This window comes from Podarcis gaigeae (assembly GCF_964106915.1).
Source record: "Podarcis gaigeae genome assembly, chromosome: 7".
NCBI classification, from domain to species: domain Eukaryota; kingdom Metazoa; phylum Chordata; class Lepidosauria; order Squamata; family Lacertidae; genus Podarcis; species Podarcis gaigeae.
In genome coordinates, this window is record NC_139683.1 from 60,117,519 (window position 1) to 60,138,764 (window position 21,246).

At 42.3% G+C, this 21,246-nt stretch overlaps 2 protein-coding genes across 7 annotated transcripts; both read left to right on the top strand.

Annotated features, from left to right (window-relative positions):
* Positions 1-62: 62 nt before the first annotated feature.
* SIRT5 (sirtuin 5) lies at positions 63-13,353 on the top strand. 6 transcript variants are annotated; one of them, XM_083747052.1, is made up of 9 exons: positions 63-218; positions 3,356-3,487; positions 5,549-5,682; positions 7,353-7,578; positions 9,029-9,116; positions 9,722-9,775; positions 9,948-10,065; positions 11,146-11,261; positions 11,604-13,353. In XM_083747052.1, exons 2-9 carry the CDS (start codon positions 3,373-3,375, stop codon positions 11,677-11,679), a joined length of 927 nt encoding a protein of 308 aa, XP_083603178.1. In that variant the 5' UTR covers positions 63-218; positions 3,356-3,372; the 3' UTR covers positions 11,680-13,353. The 6 variants fall into 6 exon arrangements, with proteins under 6 accessions (XP_083603178.1, XP_083603173.1, XP_083603177.1 ...); XM_083747047.1 differs by lacking the exon at positions 63-218 and adding an exon at positions 795-1,021; XM_083747051.1 differs by lacking the exon at positions 63-218 and adding an exon at positions 922-1,242.
* A 713-nt stretch (positions 13,354-14,066) lies between these two features.
* NOL7 (nucleolar protein 7) lies at positions 14,067-20,866 on the top strand. Its single transcript, XM_083747069.1, has 8 exons — positions 14,067-14,297; positions 15,431-15,491; positions 16,604-16,662; positions 17,966-17,997; positions 18,679-18,760; positions 19,707-19,828; positions 19,904-19,981; positions 20,753-20,866. Exons 1-8 carry the CDS (start codon positions 14,113-14,115, stop codon positions 20,818-20,820), a joined length of 687 nt encoding a protein of 228 aa, XP_083603195.1. The 5' UTR covers positions 14,067-14,112; the 3' UTR covers positions 20,821-20,866.
* The last annotated feature ends 380 nt before the right edge of the window (positions 20,867-21,246 follow it).

Consider the following 21,246-nt stretch of genomic DNA (forward strand, 5'->3'; position numbering starts at 1 on the left):
AAGAAGGTAAATGGCATTTCCGTGTGCTGCTCTGGTTTCGGTGTTCTGTTGCGCCAGAAGCGGCTTATGCTGGCCACATCCATGGAGGTGGGGTGGATGAAGAAGATAAAATGAGCTTGAATCCTAACAAGACAAGCACTATAGGAGAGTGGTTCCCATGTGAGATAAATTGGTCCACTGTCGCCCTGGATGGAGTTGCACACCCCCTGAAGCAGCAAGTATGAAGTTTGGCAGCGCTTCTGGATTACTGTTATGAGGCAGGCATCTTCACTGTAATCTTTTACGTGCCCACTTTAAACATTTTTGTTTAGTCTACCCACGCATGTAGAAGTTATAGCTATTGTTGATTTTAATCATATGTTTAATACCTGTTTTTAACTCTCCCCCCCCCCAATAATTTAATAGTTTATATGTAACTGCTCACCAACACATTCGAGCTGTAAATCTTTCAGTATTGAGCTAAGCAATATGAATCCCTATATTTGCATACACTTTCAGATCTTTAACCAGGCCTTTTTGGCTGAGTGACAACTTTAAAAATGTGCTGGGGAGTGGTTTTAACTTTAACTACGCATTTCGTTGGTTTCTATATTGTGATTTTATGTTGCAACCGCCCCGAGACCTGCACGGTATAGGGCGGTACAGTATACAAAGAAGGATTAATAATAACAATGTGCTTGTTTCCAACGTAATTGTAAAAAGCCTCTGGGAGCGAGTTCTAACGCGATTTCCAATGCAGCCCTATACGTGCCAATTAAGAGGAGGGGGCGGCGGGTGGGCTTTGCCTCCGCAGCGCCCGACGCCTCGGGCACCATAGTAACCTCTCATCAGGCCCGGAGCCGGGAGAGGGCGACGTGCCGGGCTCCACGCAGGCCTCTCTCCTCGCGCCGCTCCGGCGACTGGGCCCTCCCTCCCTCCGCCTCGCCTCGCCTCGCCCGTCGTCGTCGCTCCTGTTCCTGCTGCTCGGCCTGGCGGGGCGGGACCTCACGAGGCGGGCGGCTGGGTTGCGGTGCTGGCGGTGGTGAGTAGCGGCGGGCCGAGGGCGAGGGGCGCAGGTGAGGGTCTCAGGCCCTCGGAGAGTGGCTTCTCGGCTGCTTTCCTCGGCCAGCTGCCTTTCCCTCCGTGGCGACGGCGGGCCTCGCGCTTTCCCCCTCCGTTCCTTAAGTAACCTTCAGGGCGGAGTAAACACATGTGAGAAAACAATTTTCCTCGCCCCGATATTCACGGAAGCCACCAGGAAGTGTATGCATATTTGTATGTATATACATACGTGTGTGTGTGTGTGTGTGTGTGTTTGTATACACACACATTGTGAGTATAGGAGCCTATATTCCCTAGGGACTGAGGTTCCTCCCCCCCCCACTAATATTTGAGGGGGCTGCCCACCCCTAAAATTGATGGGCATTGCCATTCCAATAGAGAGAGAGAGTGTGTGTGTCATGCAATGTCATGTAATAGATTATGTGGGGTGGGACTTACCTGTCCTCCCCCCCCCCCCCATATTTTATTCAAGTTGGCACCCCTGAATGTGGCAGTGGGGGGGGGGTTCCCCAGTCCTCTTCATTCACTCTTTCATCAGGAACAGAAGTTACTCTAATAAAAGGCATGGTGCTTCTCCGTTGTGTCTCTGCCCCCTACCCCCCCTCCTCATTTTACATCGAAAGGGGTCCATCAGCTGTATAGATCCTAAATTTAAAGAGGCGCTTATGTAAAAATAAAAAGGGCTTGGTAGGCTTGGCTCTGCAGATCCAGGTGCTTTTACTTCTGTTTTGTGTATGTAGCTAAAGAAACCAGATCCAGGTGCTGTTACTTCTGTTTTGTGTATGTAGCTAAGGAAACTAGCACAGGTACAAAATAGAGTTTTTTCCAACCCGATACATAGTCAGTTGAGACTGGATTTCAGCATAGGTCTTTGTGGTCCAGTTTCAGAGGCAAGCATACCAGTGCTAACATGGATCTCCAGGTATTGCTCTCTTTTTTCTTAGCAGCGTTGTGTTTTATATCCTGCCTTCCAAATAATTCAGGTGGTTTCACGTCCAGAATACGCCCCACTCTGGCCTCTGCCATGTACCTCCCCCCACCCTACCCTAAACTTGAAACAAACTGTTTGGGATGTAACCTTGCTACTGTTAAAAGTGCTCTGTACTTAGTGCATAATGTTTCGAGAGCAGAAATGCCCAGACTTTATTAAATATGGTGAAACTGTTTTCATCTGTTATATGCTATATGGCATCCTAAGTATCATTAGCTGGAGATCTTTGTAGCAAGCAAACCTTCAGAGTTTGATTTGATCCAGTTTGCCTAGCCTAGAGAGAACTGAATGGCTCAACTAATAGTTTTTAAAATGTTCTAGCAGCTTGTATAAATCAGTACATAATAGTATTGCCGTCAGACAATAGACAAGGTTTTCCAGAACGAGGCATCTCTCTCCTGGGATAAGGGAACATCAGGTTAGGAAGCTTGGTAGAGTTTTTGTATGTGAATCAATCAGGATAGGGAAATTGCAACTCCTGGTTTTTATGAAATGTGGCAAATATGGCTGGAGAATATCCAGTTGAAAGGTATATGTAATTAAAAACTTTGCTTACACAGGCAGTTTAGGACTAGAAGAGAATTCCTGTTTACAATGGAATTTTAATAGTCCCAGTGAAGATAAAATACATACTGTATTGTGTTGTAGAAAACCTCTTGAGAATCATCTCATATACTTTGTTTAATCCATGCCCCAGAGTGAAATTGATTAAAGAACTCGCAGACAAAGGGTTAATTTGGCACCACTGTTGTCAAAGGCTAGGTTAAAGAACAGAGCCTCTCTGCTATGACCTGCAATTAAAAGTCCACATGCTTCAGTTAGCAGCAATTGCAACTAGCAACAGACATACAGAAGTGTAGGTACAGATAGGTAGCCGTGTTGGTCTGCCATAGTCAAAACAAAAAAAATTCCTTCCAGTAGCACCTTAAAGACCAACTAAGTCAGTTCTTGGTATGAGCTTTCGTGTGCATGCACACTTCTTCAGATACCTTCAGAAGTGTAGGTAGTCTTCTTTCTTCCCATTCTAGCACTAAAGAAGTTGTCAGTACCATGAGTGTTGCTCTTCTACCACTCATGCTGGCCTTCCTGTTAGAATCTTCCCTCAGCTAAGTCTCCAGCTGCTAAGCTAAAGTGCATTGCAGAAATAGCTCTCTCTTTCTGAGCACAGTGGCAAATATTTAAACAACCCAATGAGGAAGCTGGACACTAATCACAATGGAAGTGGGGTCCCAGATAACTCCAGAGGCAGACAGCAGATGGAGTTTCCTTTGCCATCTTGTCAAATACATTCAGATTTTTTAATTTAACTTTCTTCCATGTTAGGACCGTAAGGAATCCTGATGAATCTTTTCCACTTTACCACAAGAAGGCTGGTTTCTCAAGTATATTGTGGACTGAAACCTGCTTCTTCCAAGAAACAAAGGACGTGCTTTGAAATGGCCCGACCAAGTTCAAGTAAGATAAGATTCTGCCCATGGTGTATATTTGTTTTCGTGTCCACACACAATATGATTTCTATGAACTGATTATTTTTGTTCCTGTTGTAAATAATGAATCTTGAAATCTTAAAAGTTTGAAACCTTCCATTTGAATCACTTGGGTTTGGAGAGCTATGTTGGTGAAGATGATTGTACAGATGATGAGATTTGTGTAATTACTCCTATTTTTAAAGATGTAGCTTATTAAAAACAAGGGGACATTAAAGAGATATTAGGAGACATCTATTCACCTTCCTGTTTAAGAGTAGAACTGCATTCTGTCTTTACAAATATGTGTGCCTCAAGTCCATCTGTGGAAAAAGGGAGTAATTGTGAGGGAGACTCTGTAAAAGGAAAAATTCTCCCTTACAAATATTTCCCAACAGCTGGGCTTTCTTCTGGTTTTAGAGCCCAGCTAGATTTAATAACAAAAAAATTAAAAAGATGGAGGAGGGAGAATATTTGTGTTCCTCATAATGTGCAACAGGATATTACCAATGTGAGACAGCTTGTGTTTCTTCAATGTCTGGAAATTCTGTAAGTTGCTGATTCTTTATTTCTAAATCCATTTGAGATTGGACTTGCTTTTATGGTTCAACATAATTTGTGGTCCTGCTGCTTTTCTTAAAACTGTACTGCATTGTGTTAGCCATGAATATAGAAATGCAGTCATAATGGGAGGTAACCCAGAAGGCCACTAACATGTGATCCTAAGAAGGCATCACTAATTTTACAAGAATAAATCAGTTAAAATAGTTACCGTATTTTTCGCCCTATAGGACGCACCGGCCCATAGGATGCACCTAGTTTTTTGGGGGGGAAATCAAGGAAATTTTTTTATTTCCCCCCCAGGTTTGCGCAGCCACCCCCAAGCTAGAAGAGGGAGACAGAGCGCTCCGTCTCCCTCTTCTGCCTTCAGGGACAGCCTCTCTAGCCTCCGTGGGGCAGCGGCTTGCCCCGCTGTCCCCCGAGCTTGAGGGCTGGCGATGGGGAGAAGCAAGCTTGCTTCTCCCCCCCGCCAGCCTCCAGATCAGGTCGGGTAATAGCGGGGTGGCGGCGCTTCGCCTCCCCGCTATCCCCCGAACTTGTGGGGCTGGTGGGGGGGGGAGAAGCAAACTTGCTTCTCCCCCCCCCCCGCCAGCCTCCAGATCAGGTCGGGGAATAGCGGGGTGGCAGCGCTCTGCCTCCCCGCTGTCCCCTGAGCTTTTGGGCTGCAGAATGCTGCCCGCAAGCCTTGCGAACCCGACCCCTCTCGCTCTCCAGGCTTCAGCGAAAGCCTGCATTCGCCCCATAGGACGCACACACATTTCCCCTTCATTTTTGGAGGGGGAAAAGTGCGTCCTATAGGGCGAAAAATACGGTAGATCCACCCAAAGGAGCTCACCCGTACAACTTTCATTTTTAAAACTTATTTTGTACATTTAAATGCCTTAAATAAAATGAGAAGTTGTATTCTGTTATGTATAGACAAGAGTCTGTATAACCAAGTACTTCAGTTTTTAATATCAGCAGGTCAGGTCTTGTTTCTAAGCACTTTCTAGTTTTCCTATGTAAGATTCCTTAATGAGCTGAAATGGAGGCCTCATAAAGCAAAGCATGCATTCCATTTTATTTAATTTTTAATCATGAACTGGCTTACCTTTAAAGATCAATAGGGTATATACTTCAGTACACCGAGTTGCGTCATGAATGAAATTATTCATGCGCTACAGTTTTGCTTTTAAAAAACCCCTCCATTTTAGGACTCATCAAACTCTTAAATGTTTCGAGGGTCAACACGTAAACATAATTTTGTGTCAGACATGTCTTCTGATTGTGGTCTGCAGAAGTTTTAAGATACAAAATTTAAGCACAGGCAAAACTAGTCAAGCTCACAGAGACTGATTTGTCCAGGTCATCCATTCCAGACATCTTTAAAGCTGAGGAGTTTCAAACTTTGGTTTTCCACTTTCAGATAAAAAATAGCTTTTGTACGTGCTTAAAATGTGTCATTTAGAAATAAATCTGACTTTTTCATCTTTTCTCTTTTTTAAAAAAGGTATGGCTGATTTTCGAGAAGTATTTGCTAAAGCAAAGCATATAGCTATTATTACAGGGGCTGGTGTCAGTGCTGAGAGTGGTGTTCCAACCTTCCGAGGTGCAGGGGGCTACTGGAGGAAATGGCAAGCTCAGGTGTGTGCTACTGACCCGTTTTCCCCCCAGGATGCTAAATACTGCTACGTAATAGCCTTTAAGTGCAATTCCACACATATTTACTCATAACTAAACCCTGCTGAGTTTAATGAGGTTTGCTCCCAAATAAGCATAGGACTGCAACCCTAGTAGTTTTGAGGGAATGTAAGGGCATAGTTATATTTGTTTATTAAAACGTTTATTTCTCTCCTTTTCGTCAGGGAGCCCAAGGTATTGTATATGGTCCTCCCCTTCCTCATTTCATCCTCACAACAACCCTAGGAGGTAGTTAAGGCTCGGAGATACTGGCCGGGTTTGCACAACATGGTAAACCAAACTATGGCTTAGTTAAGGTTGGATATTGTAGCTATAAAGTCATCTTGTAGACTTGGTTCCAAAATGGTGATTTCAGGCTAAATAAGTATCTGCTAGGTCAGAGCTTTTCAAACTTCATATTGGTGACACACTTTTTAGACATGCATCATTTTGTGACACAGTAATTCAGCTTTACTATAAGAGTACAGGGAGCGTTCGTGGGACACACCTACACACTGCAGCCAACACACTAACATGTCGCGACACACAGTTTGGAAAGCTCTGTGCTAGGTGTTTTCTAGATATCAGGTTATACACCTAGGATTCTGGGATAAAGAAACAATTGGCTACAATCCATTTTTAAGAATGTAAAGTCTGGCTGCGGTCCAAATCGGTCCTACGCCTTAAACAAAACACACAGATTTCCAGATAGGCAGCGAGCAGAAATTAATAGAAACTGGCAGTCTTTATATTGGCCAAGCTAGGGATTGATTTTGGTTGGCATGTTAGATAAAAGACAAAGTAGTTACCGTGCAAAGTGGTTATATGTACAGTGGCAGAAAAACTGGAGGAGATTTTGTGAAGCTGAATGCATTTCAGTGTTATAGCAACACTCTGATCTAAATGTTGCATTTTAAGAAAGCCCTATTGATTGGCTTCTCAGTTCTGAATTGTTAAGTAGTGTTCTGATCCCGTGTTTTATATTGTTCAATTGAGTTTCCGCTTTGTTATTGTGTGTGATATAAAGCAAATAAAGGGTGGCATTCATCTAAGTTTTACCCTTGAGTAGATTCAATGAAATTAATGAACACAAATAAGGTCTGTTGATTTCAGTGAGTTTTCTCCAAGTATAACTTAATTTAATACCACCCAAAAGACTTACCTCGATCTAGATTACTCCATTGTTGTCTGTGAAGTACAGTGGTGCCCCGCAAGACAAATGCCTCGCAAGACGAAAAACCCGCTAGATGAAAGGGTTTTCCATTTTTCGAGGCGCTTCGCAAGACGATTTTCCCTATGGGCTTGCTTCGCAAGACGAAAACGTATTGCGAGTCTTGCGAGTTTTTTTCCTTTCCCCCCCTTTTTCTAAGCCGCTAATAGCTGCTAAGCCGCTAATAGCGCTAAGCTGCTAATAGGGATGCTTCGCAAGACGAAAAAACCGCTAGACGAAGAGACTTGCGGAACGGATTATTTTCATCTTGCGAGGCACCACTGTACTGAACACACTGAAACACAGTATATAAATGCCAAATATTGTGCTTATGGCTGCTTGCAAATGAATGTGAGCCTTTATAATTAGGTATGGGCGTTCTATTGACAAAGCAACAAATGATTCCTCCCCCTCTACCCCACAGGAACTGGCTACTCCAGAGGCTTTTGCAAGGAATCCCTCTAGGGTGTGGGAATTCTACCATTACCGTAGAGAGCTTATGATGAGTAAACATCCAAACCCCGCACACACTGCCATAGCAGAGTGTGAGGCCAGGCTAAGCAAGCAAGGAAGGAGTGTTGTGGTTATCACGCAGAACATTGATGAGCTCCACAGAAAAGCGGGAACAAAGCACCTCTTAGAAATCCATGGTAAGGAATCCCCAGCAGTGTGTTACAGATATCTCATTCAGCTATCCTTTATAAGATGTTTGTTGATATTTGCAATCATAAAGACATGGAAATTAAAGACCTGAGAATTAGCTACGATGGGACATTTCCCCTCCCATTTCCTCTCTCAGGTTTCTTTGAAGGCATGCACAAGATGGAACTTGCTTAATTGCAGCTGGAAGACATGTGATAGCGAAGAATTGTACCTGTGTTTTTCCTTTACTGAATTAAAAGCAGAGGAGGGGTTTTGATTGGGAAACAATATTTGTTGTGTTGGAGGAAGTATTAAGCAGAAATGCTGCTTTAATCAAATTGGGAAACTGCATGGCTGCATTTCATTAAAAAAGAAAACACTGGGGAATTCAATAATAGTTCTCCTGTATAATGTGTAAATCAGCCTTGAAAGGCACATTAGAAATTACCATAGAGGGTAGAAACTAAATTAGTAAACAAATCAGGGCCCAGAAGGTCAAACACAGCCTTTCATATATGTACTAGCATCTTGAGGTGTTTCCCTTTCCCAGTGAAACATCCTTTGTCCGACTGAGCTATTCTTGAAGGATGGGCAGTGCCCCTGCTTTAGGAATAAATGGGACGCGGGTGGCGCTGTGGGTTAAACCACAGAGCCTAGGACTTGCTGATTGAAAGGTCGGCGGTTTGAATCCCCGCGGCAGGGTGAGCTCCCGTCGTTCGGTCCCAGCTCCTGCCCACCTAGCAGTTCGAAAGCACCCCTAAGTGCAAGTATAGAAATAGGGACCGCTTTATAGTGAGAAGGTAAACGTCGTTTCCGTGTGCGCCGCTGGTGCTGGCTCACGAGATGCAGCTTCGTCATGCTGGCCACGTGACCCGGAAGTGTCTTTGGACAGCGCCGGCTCCCGGCCTCTTGAGCGAGATGAGCGCGCAACCCTAGAGTCGGTCACGACTGGCCCTGACGGGCAGGGGTACATTTACCTTTTTGCTTTAGGAATGGGATTCTGCAGATTCTGGCTGTAGTATTTAATTCACTTCTTTTAAGAAGTTTGTTTGTTGCTTCTACAAGGCATGATTTTTAGAATCTAGAAAAGTAGCCTCACTAAATCTGCTGTTGACTATGTACTTTGTAGAATTATACAATATCTGTGTGTATGACTTGTAGTATGAGGAACAAATAGTTACTTGGGAAATGGTGAAAATTATTAACATATGATATTTATTTGGGCTTGCATTTTTGCAGCTCCTGTTGCTTAAACATTTCGATTGTCTACTTTGGCTAGCCAGTAGGTTGTTTCACTAATAAATGCTTTATAATATTCTTCCAGGCTCAAAGTGCTGAATTAGGCTATTTTCAGTTCTTGTAAGATGTATGAGAATCACACTGCTGGTATGATGTGTTAGAAGTTTTGTATTATCAACTGTGAAGTCCATGTTTAAAATATGGGATTGTTATTTACAGGTAGCTTATTCAAAACCCGATGCACCAGTTGTGGAACTGTGACAGCAAATCACAAGAGTCCAATCTGTCCTGCTTTGGATGGGAAAGGGTAATGGATCTGTGCTGTGTTACCTACAGTTTGTGTCTGTTGGCTCCTAATGTAGACATTTTCTCCTGTCAGATTAGGTGAACATTCAGTAGATGAGATACTGCATACTTCATAGGGTACTGATCCAGAGGGCCCTTCAACCTTTGGAAGGGCTTTTTCCCCCTGCAGGTGTGGGGGCTGATGCTTAAAGGGAATGATTAAAAGCTCCTGTCCTGCTCAAGAGTAGAGCTGCCTTTCACACCAGTCTGGATCCCAGTAATAGAGCTTAAGTAGTCTGCTCTGAGTAGGACCAGCATTGAATACCACTTGATGAGCAGGATTTTCCTAACCAGGCCCATCAGCAGAAGCCTTGAACAATTATTTCTGCTTGCATATTGGGCTTTGCGTGCCCCCCCCCAAATTGTCTCTTGGAAGGTTGGGAGAACCCCCAGAACAGTGCAGGGGGGCAGGAGAGGGGGATTGTTCCATCTCGCAAGCTGTGGTGCTCGCACAGAAAAAAGAATTGGAAGAGCATGACATTGAGTTCCACCCCATGTGGTGATTATTATTATTATTATTATTATTATTACACTTGCAATGTTCACAATCTTTATTTGCATTTATAGTGCTCCAGATCCAGATGCTGAGGACAGCCAGATTCCTGTAGAAGATCTTCCTCGGTGAGTGTTGAGCGCTGCTGAAGCATTCAAAAATTGCATGCAAAGGAGATGCTCTGTTACTTAACATATTGCAGCAGAATTTGTAATAAACTAGATGAAGATTTTTAATTGCTTTGCTTTCTTCCCAGCTTTGTGTCAGTCTAATATATATCTCCATATTTTTTCTTGGCAGGTGTGAAGAATGCAATGGCCTCTTGCGCCCTCACGTTGTATGGTTCGGAGAAACTTTGGATTCTGATATTCTTACAGAGGTTGAAAAAGAACTTGAGATTTGTGATCTTTGTTTGGTGGTAAGTGATTTTTGTTCTGTTTCTTTGTCTTTAATTTGTTAGAGCCTATAACTTAGTATTGGCTCATGTTTCCCAGGAAAGGATTCATGAAGTTAACTGTCAAATATAACAGAGATGAAATGTCAGTATTTTCACATAGCACAAGGTTGGGCATTTGAGTGGTCTAATTGAGTTGTTCAGTTGATGGCTCAAATATTGTCAGCGAATGATCAGGTCTTTTTAAAGCATTCATTGTATTAAAATAACAAGCTTCAACAGAGTTTAAACTTGTGGTGATTGCAAAAGGAAATTAATTACCAATAAATGTGAAGTTCCCTTTGCATGTGAAGTTCCCTTTGCATTGAGGCTCTTGTCATATTTTGAAATTTACAGAAGAATTGGCAGGTTATCACATATCAGTGGCTTTCAGTGGCATATGTATAACTTATTTTACATTACCCACAATACTTATTTTAAGGGCACACAGAAACATCCTAAACTCTGCTAATCTTTGATCCAACCTGATATGTCTGCAATGAGGTAATAGTAGTCATAGGTAAAGGTAAAGGGACCTCTGACCGTTAGGTCCAGTCGCGGACAACTCTGGGGTTGTGGCGCTCATCTCGCTTTATTGGCCGAGGGAGCCGGCGTACAGCTTCCGGGTCATGTGGCCAGCATGACTAAGCCGCTTCTGTCGAACCAGAGCAGCGCACGGAAATGCCGTTTATCTTCCCACCGGAGTGGTACCTATTTATCTACTTGCACTTGACGTGCTTTCGAACTGCTAGGTGAGCAGGATCAATAGAAGCTCACCCCGTCGCGGGGATTCGAACCGCCGACCTTCTGATCGGCAAGCCCTAGGCTCTGGTTTAGACCACAGCACCACCCGTGTCCCGCAGCTGGTATACAAACCCTTTTTTAAAAAGATCAATGCAGTCCTCAAGCTATAGTATGATTAATGTTGGAAAGGGTGGTGCATGGGGAGGAGCCTGTAGGGCGTTCCCAATGTCTGGTTGAAAAAATTTGATAGCTGCACCAAGCCAAAGTTTTGGGCAGCTAGGTTAATGCTTATGAACCACTGCATTTTCTTCTCTTTCTCAGGTTGGAACGTCCTCTATAGTATATCCTGCTGCTATGTTTGCTCCCCAGGTATCTGCCAGAGGAGTGGCAGTTGCAGAATTCAACATGCAAAGCACCCCGGCCACAGATAGGTTCAGGTAGCACCCTAATATTCTTTAGAACTAGTAAATGCCATTATCTGCAGAATTAATTAAAATGTAAAACCTGCCGTATCTAAAATGTTTGCTAGCAAAGGCAATGGAATTTTCTCACTTGCAGCCTAATCTGTAGACCAGCAAATTTGCCATTAAACTTCTTAAGCTCCATAGAAATAAATGGGATATCAAACAAATGTAAAAGATTTACTGGTTTATGGAAGGGGGGATAGGTAAAAGGACCAACAATGTTCTGATATTTGTTTAGGGTTAGGGTTTTGGAATTATTTGCCGAAGTACAATTATATTTGATTAAATACTATTTATATCCTGATTCTGTTTCAGGTTTCATTTCTCAGGTCCCTGTGGAACCACGCTGCCCCCAGCACTTGCACGCCATGAAACTGAGATAATCTCATGAACACTTATCAGCAACACAGAGGGAAAAAACTCAGCTGCTCATTCAGCAGGGTGCAAGCATAAGAGAAACGTGGGACTTGTAGAAAACATTGTGTCTGCAAGTGAGCAATAGGATTTAAGGGTGACACTGAAGAAAATAGATCATGATTTTCCAGTTGGTTACAAGAATGAGCAAAGCAAAAGAGTTGTCATGGTCAAGGACATTGGATAAGCGGTTACATTTTTGTTAGACAAAAACAATTTATGTGAAATGAGAGCATAAAAATGCCAACAGTTCAAAAGAAGACATTTGTGCCCTGAAATATTAGGCTACATATTTGGCAAATCATAATGGGGAGGGACTTCATCATGACCTTACACGTCTTTGTGACTACACAAAATAATTTTATAAACCAACTGTAAAATTCTGAGAAAGGTATGAGTAAGCAAATGGGGCAAATGACAGCTTTTCATATAGTCTACACTCGTTTTTGTAGGAAAATAGTAAACAAGGTGGTCTTTTTCATGAAGCAGTGCAATCCTCTTAAAAGGTTTACTTCCAGGATGGTGTACATTTTTATGTGGTGATCAGTGTGAGAAAATAATTAAAGGAACATAGGTAGCATCATCCATGTGCAAAGTATACATGCTTAATTTCTTCTCGCTCTTGGACTTATATGAATGAATCTGTGGGTTTGTTTTATTAGTCTTTTACTTATTTTGTCTACTGTTCTAAGTCACTAAGATAAGATAAACCAATGTTTTGTCCGTTTTGTTCCAAAGCAGTTTTCCTATCAAAACATCAATATGTATTAGCAGATCTCATTATATAATTAGTGCTGCATTAGATACCACACTAACCATGTTTGCACTTCCTCTCAACGATGATAAAACATCAGTTAACTGGGAACTGGAATAGAACTCAATGCTGAGTTACTGTGAAACAGAACTTCCAACTTTTTGATTATAATATGGGTCTGCAGTTTCCTTTTTATATTTTAATATTAATATATAATATATAGAAGAATTTTGGAGTAATCAGTGTGCTTCGCATATATTATCATTATCCATTAATTGTAAGAGGCTTTGTCATGAGCAAAGTTTCTGGAATATGAGCTCTCAAAATTTGAAGTCAGTTTAAGCTAACATCCCCCAATCCCCAAAAACAAATTGCCTAGAAGGGGAAGTCAGCAGGGCTTATGCTGGCAGCATCTGGCAGAATGAGAAAGGAGTATAGCCTTGCACATGGTGCATTAATGCCAGTTTGGTGCTCAAAGATGTGCACCACCCTCAATCTTAGAACAATCATGTTGAAGAAATGTTAGATGGCAGCTTCTTGCAGCGAAAGCTGTAGAAGGGCACTGGACTGGCGCCTTTTAAAAATGTAACAATTTGGGCAGCATTCTACATGGTTATATGGGAGCAAACACAATGGAATTTACATTTGAGTAAGCATGGATAGGCTTGTGTTGTTTTAGTATATGCTTTTGCATATACTTTTGTACATGTTTCTTTGGGCTAGTGCCTAAGCGCAGTTGCATTCTGGATATTGGAATCTTTGGCAGCGGATCAGAAATGGAGTGGTTTCTGCTGCGCAGACACCTTATGCCCTAACAATGCGAGGGGAAATTATGTATGTGATTTGTACTGTTCTTTCACAAAAGAAAATAAACTATGTATTAATCCGAAAACAAAATCACTGGTATCTAATTGACTGAATCCCTTGGTTGCTGCGTATGGAAGTCAGACTGCCCCTTTCACCTCTTCCTGCATTTTCCCTGTCCAGAGGCGGAATCCAAGCTTTAAGCGTAGCTGTGATTGGACAACAGGGTGTCCATCCAGAAACATGAACTGGCAACAAATAGCACTTTCTGTTCTTTCTAACTTGGGTCCTGTTGTGTGGGCATGTGTGTTGGGGTGGGGCATTTGCTGTAACAATCCCGATGCAAACTGTTAAATACACCTGTACTTCAGGGTGGGGGGAAGCTTGTGCTGAGAGGGGATTATGATCGCTTCGCTGTGCAAACTCAGCCTTAACGTTGCAAATTAAAGAGTCGAGGCTAGTTTGCTTTACTTATAAAATCCTCAGTGCAAACTTTCCTTAAGCTGCAGCAAAACCTGCCCCGATCCAGTAACTGACTGCAGCAACTGTCGCGGTTTAAAAAAATCACGTTTCCACAAGAAATAAGAACCAAGCTGGAAAGAGCAACAGATATATTACTGTGTTGCCATCCCTTGAGGGCGAGCGAGGGAAGAACAACATCCCTGCTAATCGCCTTATTTTGGCTTCGACTGGCAACTCCAACGCCCTCGGAACCTCGCCGCTCGGCCAACGCTGCCTGCCCGGAAGCTTATTTTCGCGCGCCGAGTCCGCTCTAGCAAGTCCCCGCTCCGCCAGGCTGCTTCCGGGTCAAAGGGACGCAGGGCCAGCCGGAAGTTCGAGGAGTGAAGAAAGATGGTGGCGCGGAGCACTCGCTCGATGGCTAGGAAAAGAGTCGCTGCGGAGGCTGCTGCCGCCGCCGCCGCCGCTTCCTCAGAAGAGGACGAGGAGAGTGACGAGGCTCCCGAGGAGGTGACCTTCGAGAGCGCGCGCGCCGCGGCCGAGGAGGCGCGCCGGTTGGCGGGGGAGCGCGTGCGCAGGTAAAGCTCGGCGTGGGACTCCTCCATCCCGCGCCTAGAACGGCGCCTTGCGCTTCGGGGGTCAGCCTCGTCGTGGCGGGGAAGGGCGGGGGTCGTAGTTGACCGGCGCCTGCCCTCCCTCCTTCTCCTATGGGGCGGGGGGGAGAGAGAGGCAGCGCCAAGAGCCTTTCTGTGGGAAAATTGAGCCATTCGGCAGGACTGAGGCGCCAGAACCAAAGAGAGAAGCTGACGTAGCTGCATCTTGGGCTTCAAGGAGCTGCTGCGTTCTTTTCTTGTTATCCCCGTGTCGTCGTCCCTTTCTAGTGTTGTAAATGGCCTTTGCGTAAAAGGTCGAATTTGTCCATGATAGGCCTCAGCTGTGAGAAAGTATTCCTTCCTTCGGTAGGAAAATAGTAGGTGGAGTTTGCTGGGAGAATAGTTTGCTGCATGCTAGAGAGAAGAGAGTATCAGTTCTTCAGACAAACAAGAGCCAGGATTTGGTAGTGTGATTCCACCTGGAGAAACGCTTGAATTTTCTTCATTCTATCCTAAACGGTTCAGTTCTGCAGTTCCTCAAGGACCACCTCTCCCCACATAAACTGACCTGGACCATGAGGGCTTTTCTGCTGCGGCCCCCTAATCCTCTTCCACCAGGCCTCTGGCTGATGAATTTTCTACAGCCTTTTAAATGTGTTTGTGGGGGGGGGGGGTCTTGTCTTGTTTCAACTATTTTGTGCTTTTACCCTGTATTTTTTTATCTTGTGAACTGCCGTGAGATCTTCAAATGATAAAATAATAATAATACAACATCTTAGTCCAAAACTAAGGGAATGTATTAGAGATTTTTCTTGGTAGATTTGACAATATAATGCTGTCTACTGAAAGTAAATTTTCAGTCTTTCATATTATAAGGACAAATTACTGTGTTCACGTAATAGTTAAGTGTGTTCCCTCCTCTCTTCTAAACATAGACAATTGTGGCCATTGTGAGACTACATCCTTCTTTTCCCCTGACTGCACTTCTTAGCTAGTTTCTCTTAACGTTGTTGGTAGCACTTGGAACAAGCACTCACAATTGACTGTAAATACACATTGATTTTTCTTGTGCCCATGTCTTCTCTTCATAAACAACATCTGATTATTTATTTACTTAGAGAAAAGGCTACCTTAAAAGAAAAGAGACGACAGAAAGAAGAACTATTTAAGGAACAAAAGGTAATGTTGAAGTTGTTTTATTTTTCATGCCCAGCAAACTTCCACGCTCTGAAAATGTTTAGCAGTTGTACCATACTGCCCCTGCAGTTGCACACCATAAGACTGAGAATCACCATGAATAATATCAAAATTCAGTCCCAATGTGTTATTTTGCAGATACCTGTGTGAGGGATTTACATGTGTAATATACAAATGTTATCTACAAACTAATTTTCTAGATTCAGTTACAGATAGGTAGCCGTGTTGGTCTGCCATAGTCAAAACAAAAAAATTCCTTCCAGTAGCACCTTAAAGACCAACTAAGTTAGTTCTTGGTATGAGCTTTTGTGTGCATGCACATGAAAGCTCATACCAAGAACTAACTTAGTTGGTCTTTAAGGTGCTACTGGAAGGATTTTTTTTGTTTTAATTTTCTAGAGTTCCCAAATGTTTTTAAATGTAAGTGAAATATCACACATACTCAGTTTTGCACCACTTTTTATCTTAATGACTGCAGTCTATTGAGGTAAACTATTTCACTATACTTTTTAATGTATTTTTAATCCTAGCCCTACCCTTTGCTTGTTGCAACTTAGCACAGTGCACATCTTGGGTACAGCATAGACTGTTTTGCTCAAAGTAGTAACACTTTTCCAACCTACGTGGTTCTTGTTTGTATGGTTTTATAAGGACCCATGAACAAAGTGGAGGCAGGATATAAATATGCAAGCTTAACGACTTAAGCGCTACCATTCTGGGTCAGACAAAAGCTCGATCTAGTTCAGTGTCCTTAAACAGCAGCCAATCAGATGCCTCTGAAAAGTTACAAAGTGTCCTGTTCCCTTTTCCCATGGCAAGACTTGTCTGGAAGTTTAATCTGGGATATACTGAACCTAACTAAAGATCTTGTACATAGCCCAGCTCATTGGTCATTTAGTCACAAAATCATAATGACCAAATGAGATATCAGGGCAAAGCCTATTTATCCCTTTCCCAAATTAATGCCTGGTTAGATACCAAACTTTCCACTCAACTGTCAGCTAGGCGTGGTATACCATTACTGCTAGCATTGTCAGAGGGCTAGCTTAATAACAGCTGTTGCTTAATAATTTGCTAATGTTGGTTTCTTTTAGAAAAGAAAGCTGCTTCCTGAAAATGTGTTGGAGGAGTTGGCATCATCAACACAGACTAGGTAAGCAAAGTATGTTCTGGAGCACCAATAAGCATTTCAGTGAGATTCGGTTGTATGCTTCCTTTGGCTGCAATACCCATAAATGACTAACCCCCACCTACACTGATGGATTTATAATTTCCAACCAACACCAATGGCCAGAATGGGGAGAGCAGCGCATGAATCAAGTGTCATAATATGCAGCTGGTGTATGCCCTACCTTTAAAAATGTGTCTTACCGTATTTTTCGCTCTATAACACGCACCTGACCATAACACGCACATCGTTTTTAGAGGAGGAAAACAAGGGAAAAAAATTCTGAATGAAACAGTGGATGTATCATTTTTGTGCTTCATGCTGTGGCCACAGACATGTGATCTGATGGTGAATTTGGGGTGACCCAATGCAAAGATCCTGAGGATCCATGTGGATCCATGTTTTTTAACCACGTTTTTGCACCATTGCAGCCTCAGGCAACAGTGGGTGCGTGATTTTGGGGGGGCAGGCTGTAGCCATGGACATGCTATGTGATCTGATGGTGAATTTGGGGTGACCCAATGCAAAGATCCTGAGGATCCATGTGGATCTATGCTTTGTAACCACATTTTAAGTGGGGAGCGAAGGAAAAACAAGGGACATGAGAGGGGTGTGCAGAGAAGCAGCTGGCTAAGAATGCAGGAGAGGGATTTAACGGGAGGGAGGAAAGAAAGGCAAAAGTTTCCCCCCACCCAAGCCAGCCATCTCTATCTCTCTCTCCCTCCCCCCCTCTCTCCCTCCCCCCCTCCCTCTCCCCAGCAGCACCTGAGCACAGAGACACACTCTGCTTCACCCTCTGCTTGCCTGGAGGGGAGGGGCTTTCCCTGCCCTTTGTTCCATTTCAGCAAACATAGCAACGAAACAGAGGAGGGTGGGCAGTAAGACCCTGAGGCAGAATGCAGGAAAGCAGCCGCTTCCTCTTTTCAGGTTTCCCTTCTCCGTGAAGCGCGATTTGATTTTTGCCTGATTTTTCGGCTCCAGGGACCACACATTCGCTCTATAACACGCACAGACATTTCCCCTTCCTTTTTAGGAGAAAAAATCTGCGTGTTATAGAGGGAAAAATACAGTAAATAGTAAGGGAATTGGAAAGCTGAGTTACTGGGTGCTTGCAGAAGTCTTCCTATCTTAGTTTTGCTATTATATTCATGATAGGTAAGCACAGCTATTAACAGTAATTGCTGTGCGTATTTTAATAGGTTCCATTTGAATGTGCCATTTTTGTATTTGTGAATAATTGATCAAAAGGTTCCTTACTAAATATCTTCCAATGTTAATTTCTCCTTAGCAAAAATCAGCCATCTGCCATGCAAGCGCAAGGTATGTGTACGATTCTGTCCAAGGTTACATTGCGTTTATTATGTACTTTGTATCATGCCATAAATATTAGGATCTACTTGACAATGCCCATACAATATTATGACTATTATAATAATGACCATAACTATTTTGGTGTTGTTCATTAATCTTATAGTTTGAGATACTTTCACTTCTCACAAAATGCATTCGTGCTGTAAACTTTGTTCTTTAATTCACATATTCATCATAAATGTGCTGGGTCCCCAATTACCTGCACCTGTTTGTCTGATAACAGTGGTCATTCTTTCTCTTACCACATACATTTGTGAATTGTTTAGTTGCTAAAGAGGCTAAAAAACCTACTGGAATGGGTTTGCAACTAGTTGAAAAGTATTACAGTGGTACCTCAGGTTAAGTACTTAATTCGTTCTGGAGGTCCATACTTAACCTGAAACTGTTCTTAACCTGAAGCACCACTTTAGCTAATGGGGCCTCCTGCTGCCGCCGCACTGCCGGAACATGATTTCTGTTCTCATCCTGAAGCAAAGTTCTTAACCTGAAGCACTATTTCTGGGTTAGCGGAGCCTGTAACCTGAAGCGTATGTAACCTGAAGTGTATGTAACCTGAGGTACCACTGTATAGTCCTGCATGGTATCCATGGACGTGTAACGTTTCAATGAAAGTTTCCATTATTTTTATAGGTCAGAATGTTGAAGATGATTCTGAAAGTGAGAATGGCCAAAAGGATACAGAGGAAGACAGTGAAGAAAACTTGGCAACTAGGTATGGCTGAGTGATTCTTACATGTCATAGTGTTGTAAGAAAAGCCCATTTATTCTGTTCTGCAAGCGCATATGATGTTCTTATTGCTCCAAATAACCATTTATTTGTTTTAGTTGTAATATTATTCCCCCCCACAAGCCATTTCTCCAAATAACCATTTATTTGGTCACAAAATCTCAGATCCAGCCGCTTAAAGTACTGTACACAGATACTGTTGCATGTCAGTTGTATTGCAGGATTCTCCATGTACAAGATTTGGCTACTTCTGTCCATTCGTTCAGTAAGACTCAGGAAACGGCTGTGCTTGGCTTGAGGACGATCCTGGGTTTTATTACAATTGCCTTTTGAAAAATCTGATCTTGGAGACCCACAGCCAGTCACAATAGATAGTACTGATATAAGGCATCTTTTATGTATTTACTTAGGAAAGTTTATAACCCCGATAGGTTTTTATACTGTTGATGAATTAGCATCGTTCATTTTGAACAAGCCTGAATTATTCTTAGTGAAGCTGAGGAGTTATTTAATTTTATTTTGATAAATTAAGGTTTTAGTTGTAATATTATTGCCCCCCACAAGCCATTTCTAAAATCATGCAAGCTTTAAAATATGCTGCCACGTGTGACAGTGTATGTTTTCACAAAAGACATCTCCATGTTAATACAAAGCCAAGCTTAGAGGCAGTTTCTGTACTTGCAACAGTATCCTGTGAAGACTGTCTATAGTACGCAAAGTAGGACTGCCCACTAAGTAATAACCTCAATACCTGTTAGGTATTTTTGACTTGTCACTTAAATTAGCTTTATGTATGAGAACTTGATCACATACATTAGATTACTAGGAAAAAAGGGAAGTTGGAAATCATTTGACTAAAACTTTCTTTATGTAGGTCTGCTCTAGTAAGAGAAGTTCCATTACAGAGAACTAAGTATCATTTTATCATTAGGCTCCAAGAAAGCTATATGGCTGTGCAGCTAAAAGATCAGGATTTAACCAACAAGCAGCAGCAAGTGGCCAAAGACTTCCTACAAAAACACCTCTATGGAAGAGGTTGCCACCGAACAACAGGTACAGTGGCCTTTGCTTAGCACATTTGTAGAGTTATACATGTAGCTTATGCTAATTGACTTTTTGTCTTTTCAGCAAACCAGTATTTTTCTGTTCAAAACAAGAGAAGTGATGTTAAAAAAGCTGCATTCCAGTTTGTGAATAAGTCTTGGGGTGAGTGCTTTTTATTTTTTGAATGTGCATCTTATGTGGGTAATGAAGATGTGGTATGGATATAATCCCCATGGAGCTGTTTGTTATGTAGGAGGTTTTCTTCCTGGGACAGTGCTTGTAAGTGTCAGGGTTGACATTGACCCATCTTTAAAGGACATGTTTTTTTTAATAAAAAAGCAGAAAACCCGGCCAGAAATAAACTTGTGTGTTTACAGTATTTTTTATACTGAAGTGTAATTAGCTCAGTGGTAGCACACATGATTTGCAGTTCCCAGTATTTCAAGATAAGCGGGGGAAAGGTTCCCCTGCCTGAAACCCCAGAAGAGCTGTTGGTCAGTGTAAGCAATACTGAGCTAGACAGCAGTGGTTCATCTTGGTAGACAAGTCAGCTTTCTATGTTCCTAAAGAAGTTTGCTTTCTTGTTTGTGGGAGATTGGCTGGCCATGTTAATATAAGTAAAATAAGGGTTGATATAGTCCTGAGCATGGAGCTCAAAGCACCTTGTTTGTTGGTTTTATTAGCGAGATCCAACAGGCCTCCTAAGGTAGAGGATGATTTTCTAGATATTGTGTTGAGAGAATGGTATCACGCCTAGTGCTGTAGATAAGTTGATGTGAGACTTAAGCCAAAAACTGTCTGCCTTAATGTACTCAGTTGCTGTGGCTTTCTCAACCCAGAGGTGAAGGGGCAGATTGGCGCTTCTGTCATAGACAATTTGGAAGGGACCTGGCAGCAGCTGTTACTTAATAAAATCTTTTTCTTTCCTACCAGGTGAAATGGAAAAGCAAAAGGCTAAGAAGTTCACAAAGCACTGGGTTTCTTCAAAGATAAGCTGCTGAAACAGACTACATTTTGACAAGTTGTGGAAAATAAATAGGAGTTTCTTAAGTAAGAGCTGTTCAATATGATTTCTTACATATATATTGAAAAGAGGCTTCATATAAGCCAACTTCTGTAAATACTATAAAGTATTAAGACATTTATTTTTATCCTGCTTTTCTCCTCTAAACAGTGTGTACTTTATTAGCTTTCCACATTTAAGCTAAATTTAATGCTGAAATGCAATTCTGTTCCTTAAATCCTTAAAGGATTGGAATGTCTCCTGCAGGACAGCTTTTTCATAATTGTTTTTATTTTAACAAATCTCTAGGTTAATAGTTGCATATATGCTTGTAAACAATAGCTGCTGGAATCTCAACTGCTAAAATAAAAATGCAAAAGAACCAATATGGATTACAAAATCAAGTTTTTCTTGGCCCTGAATT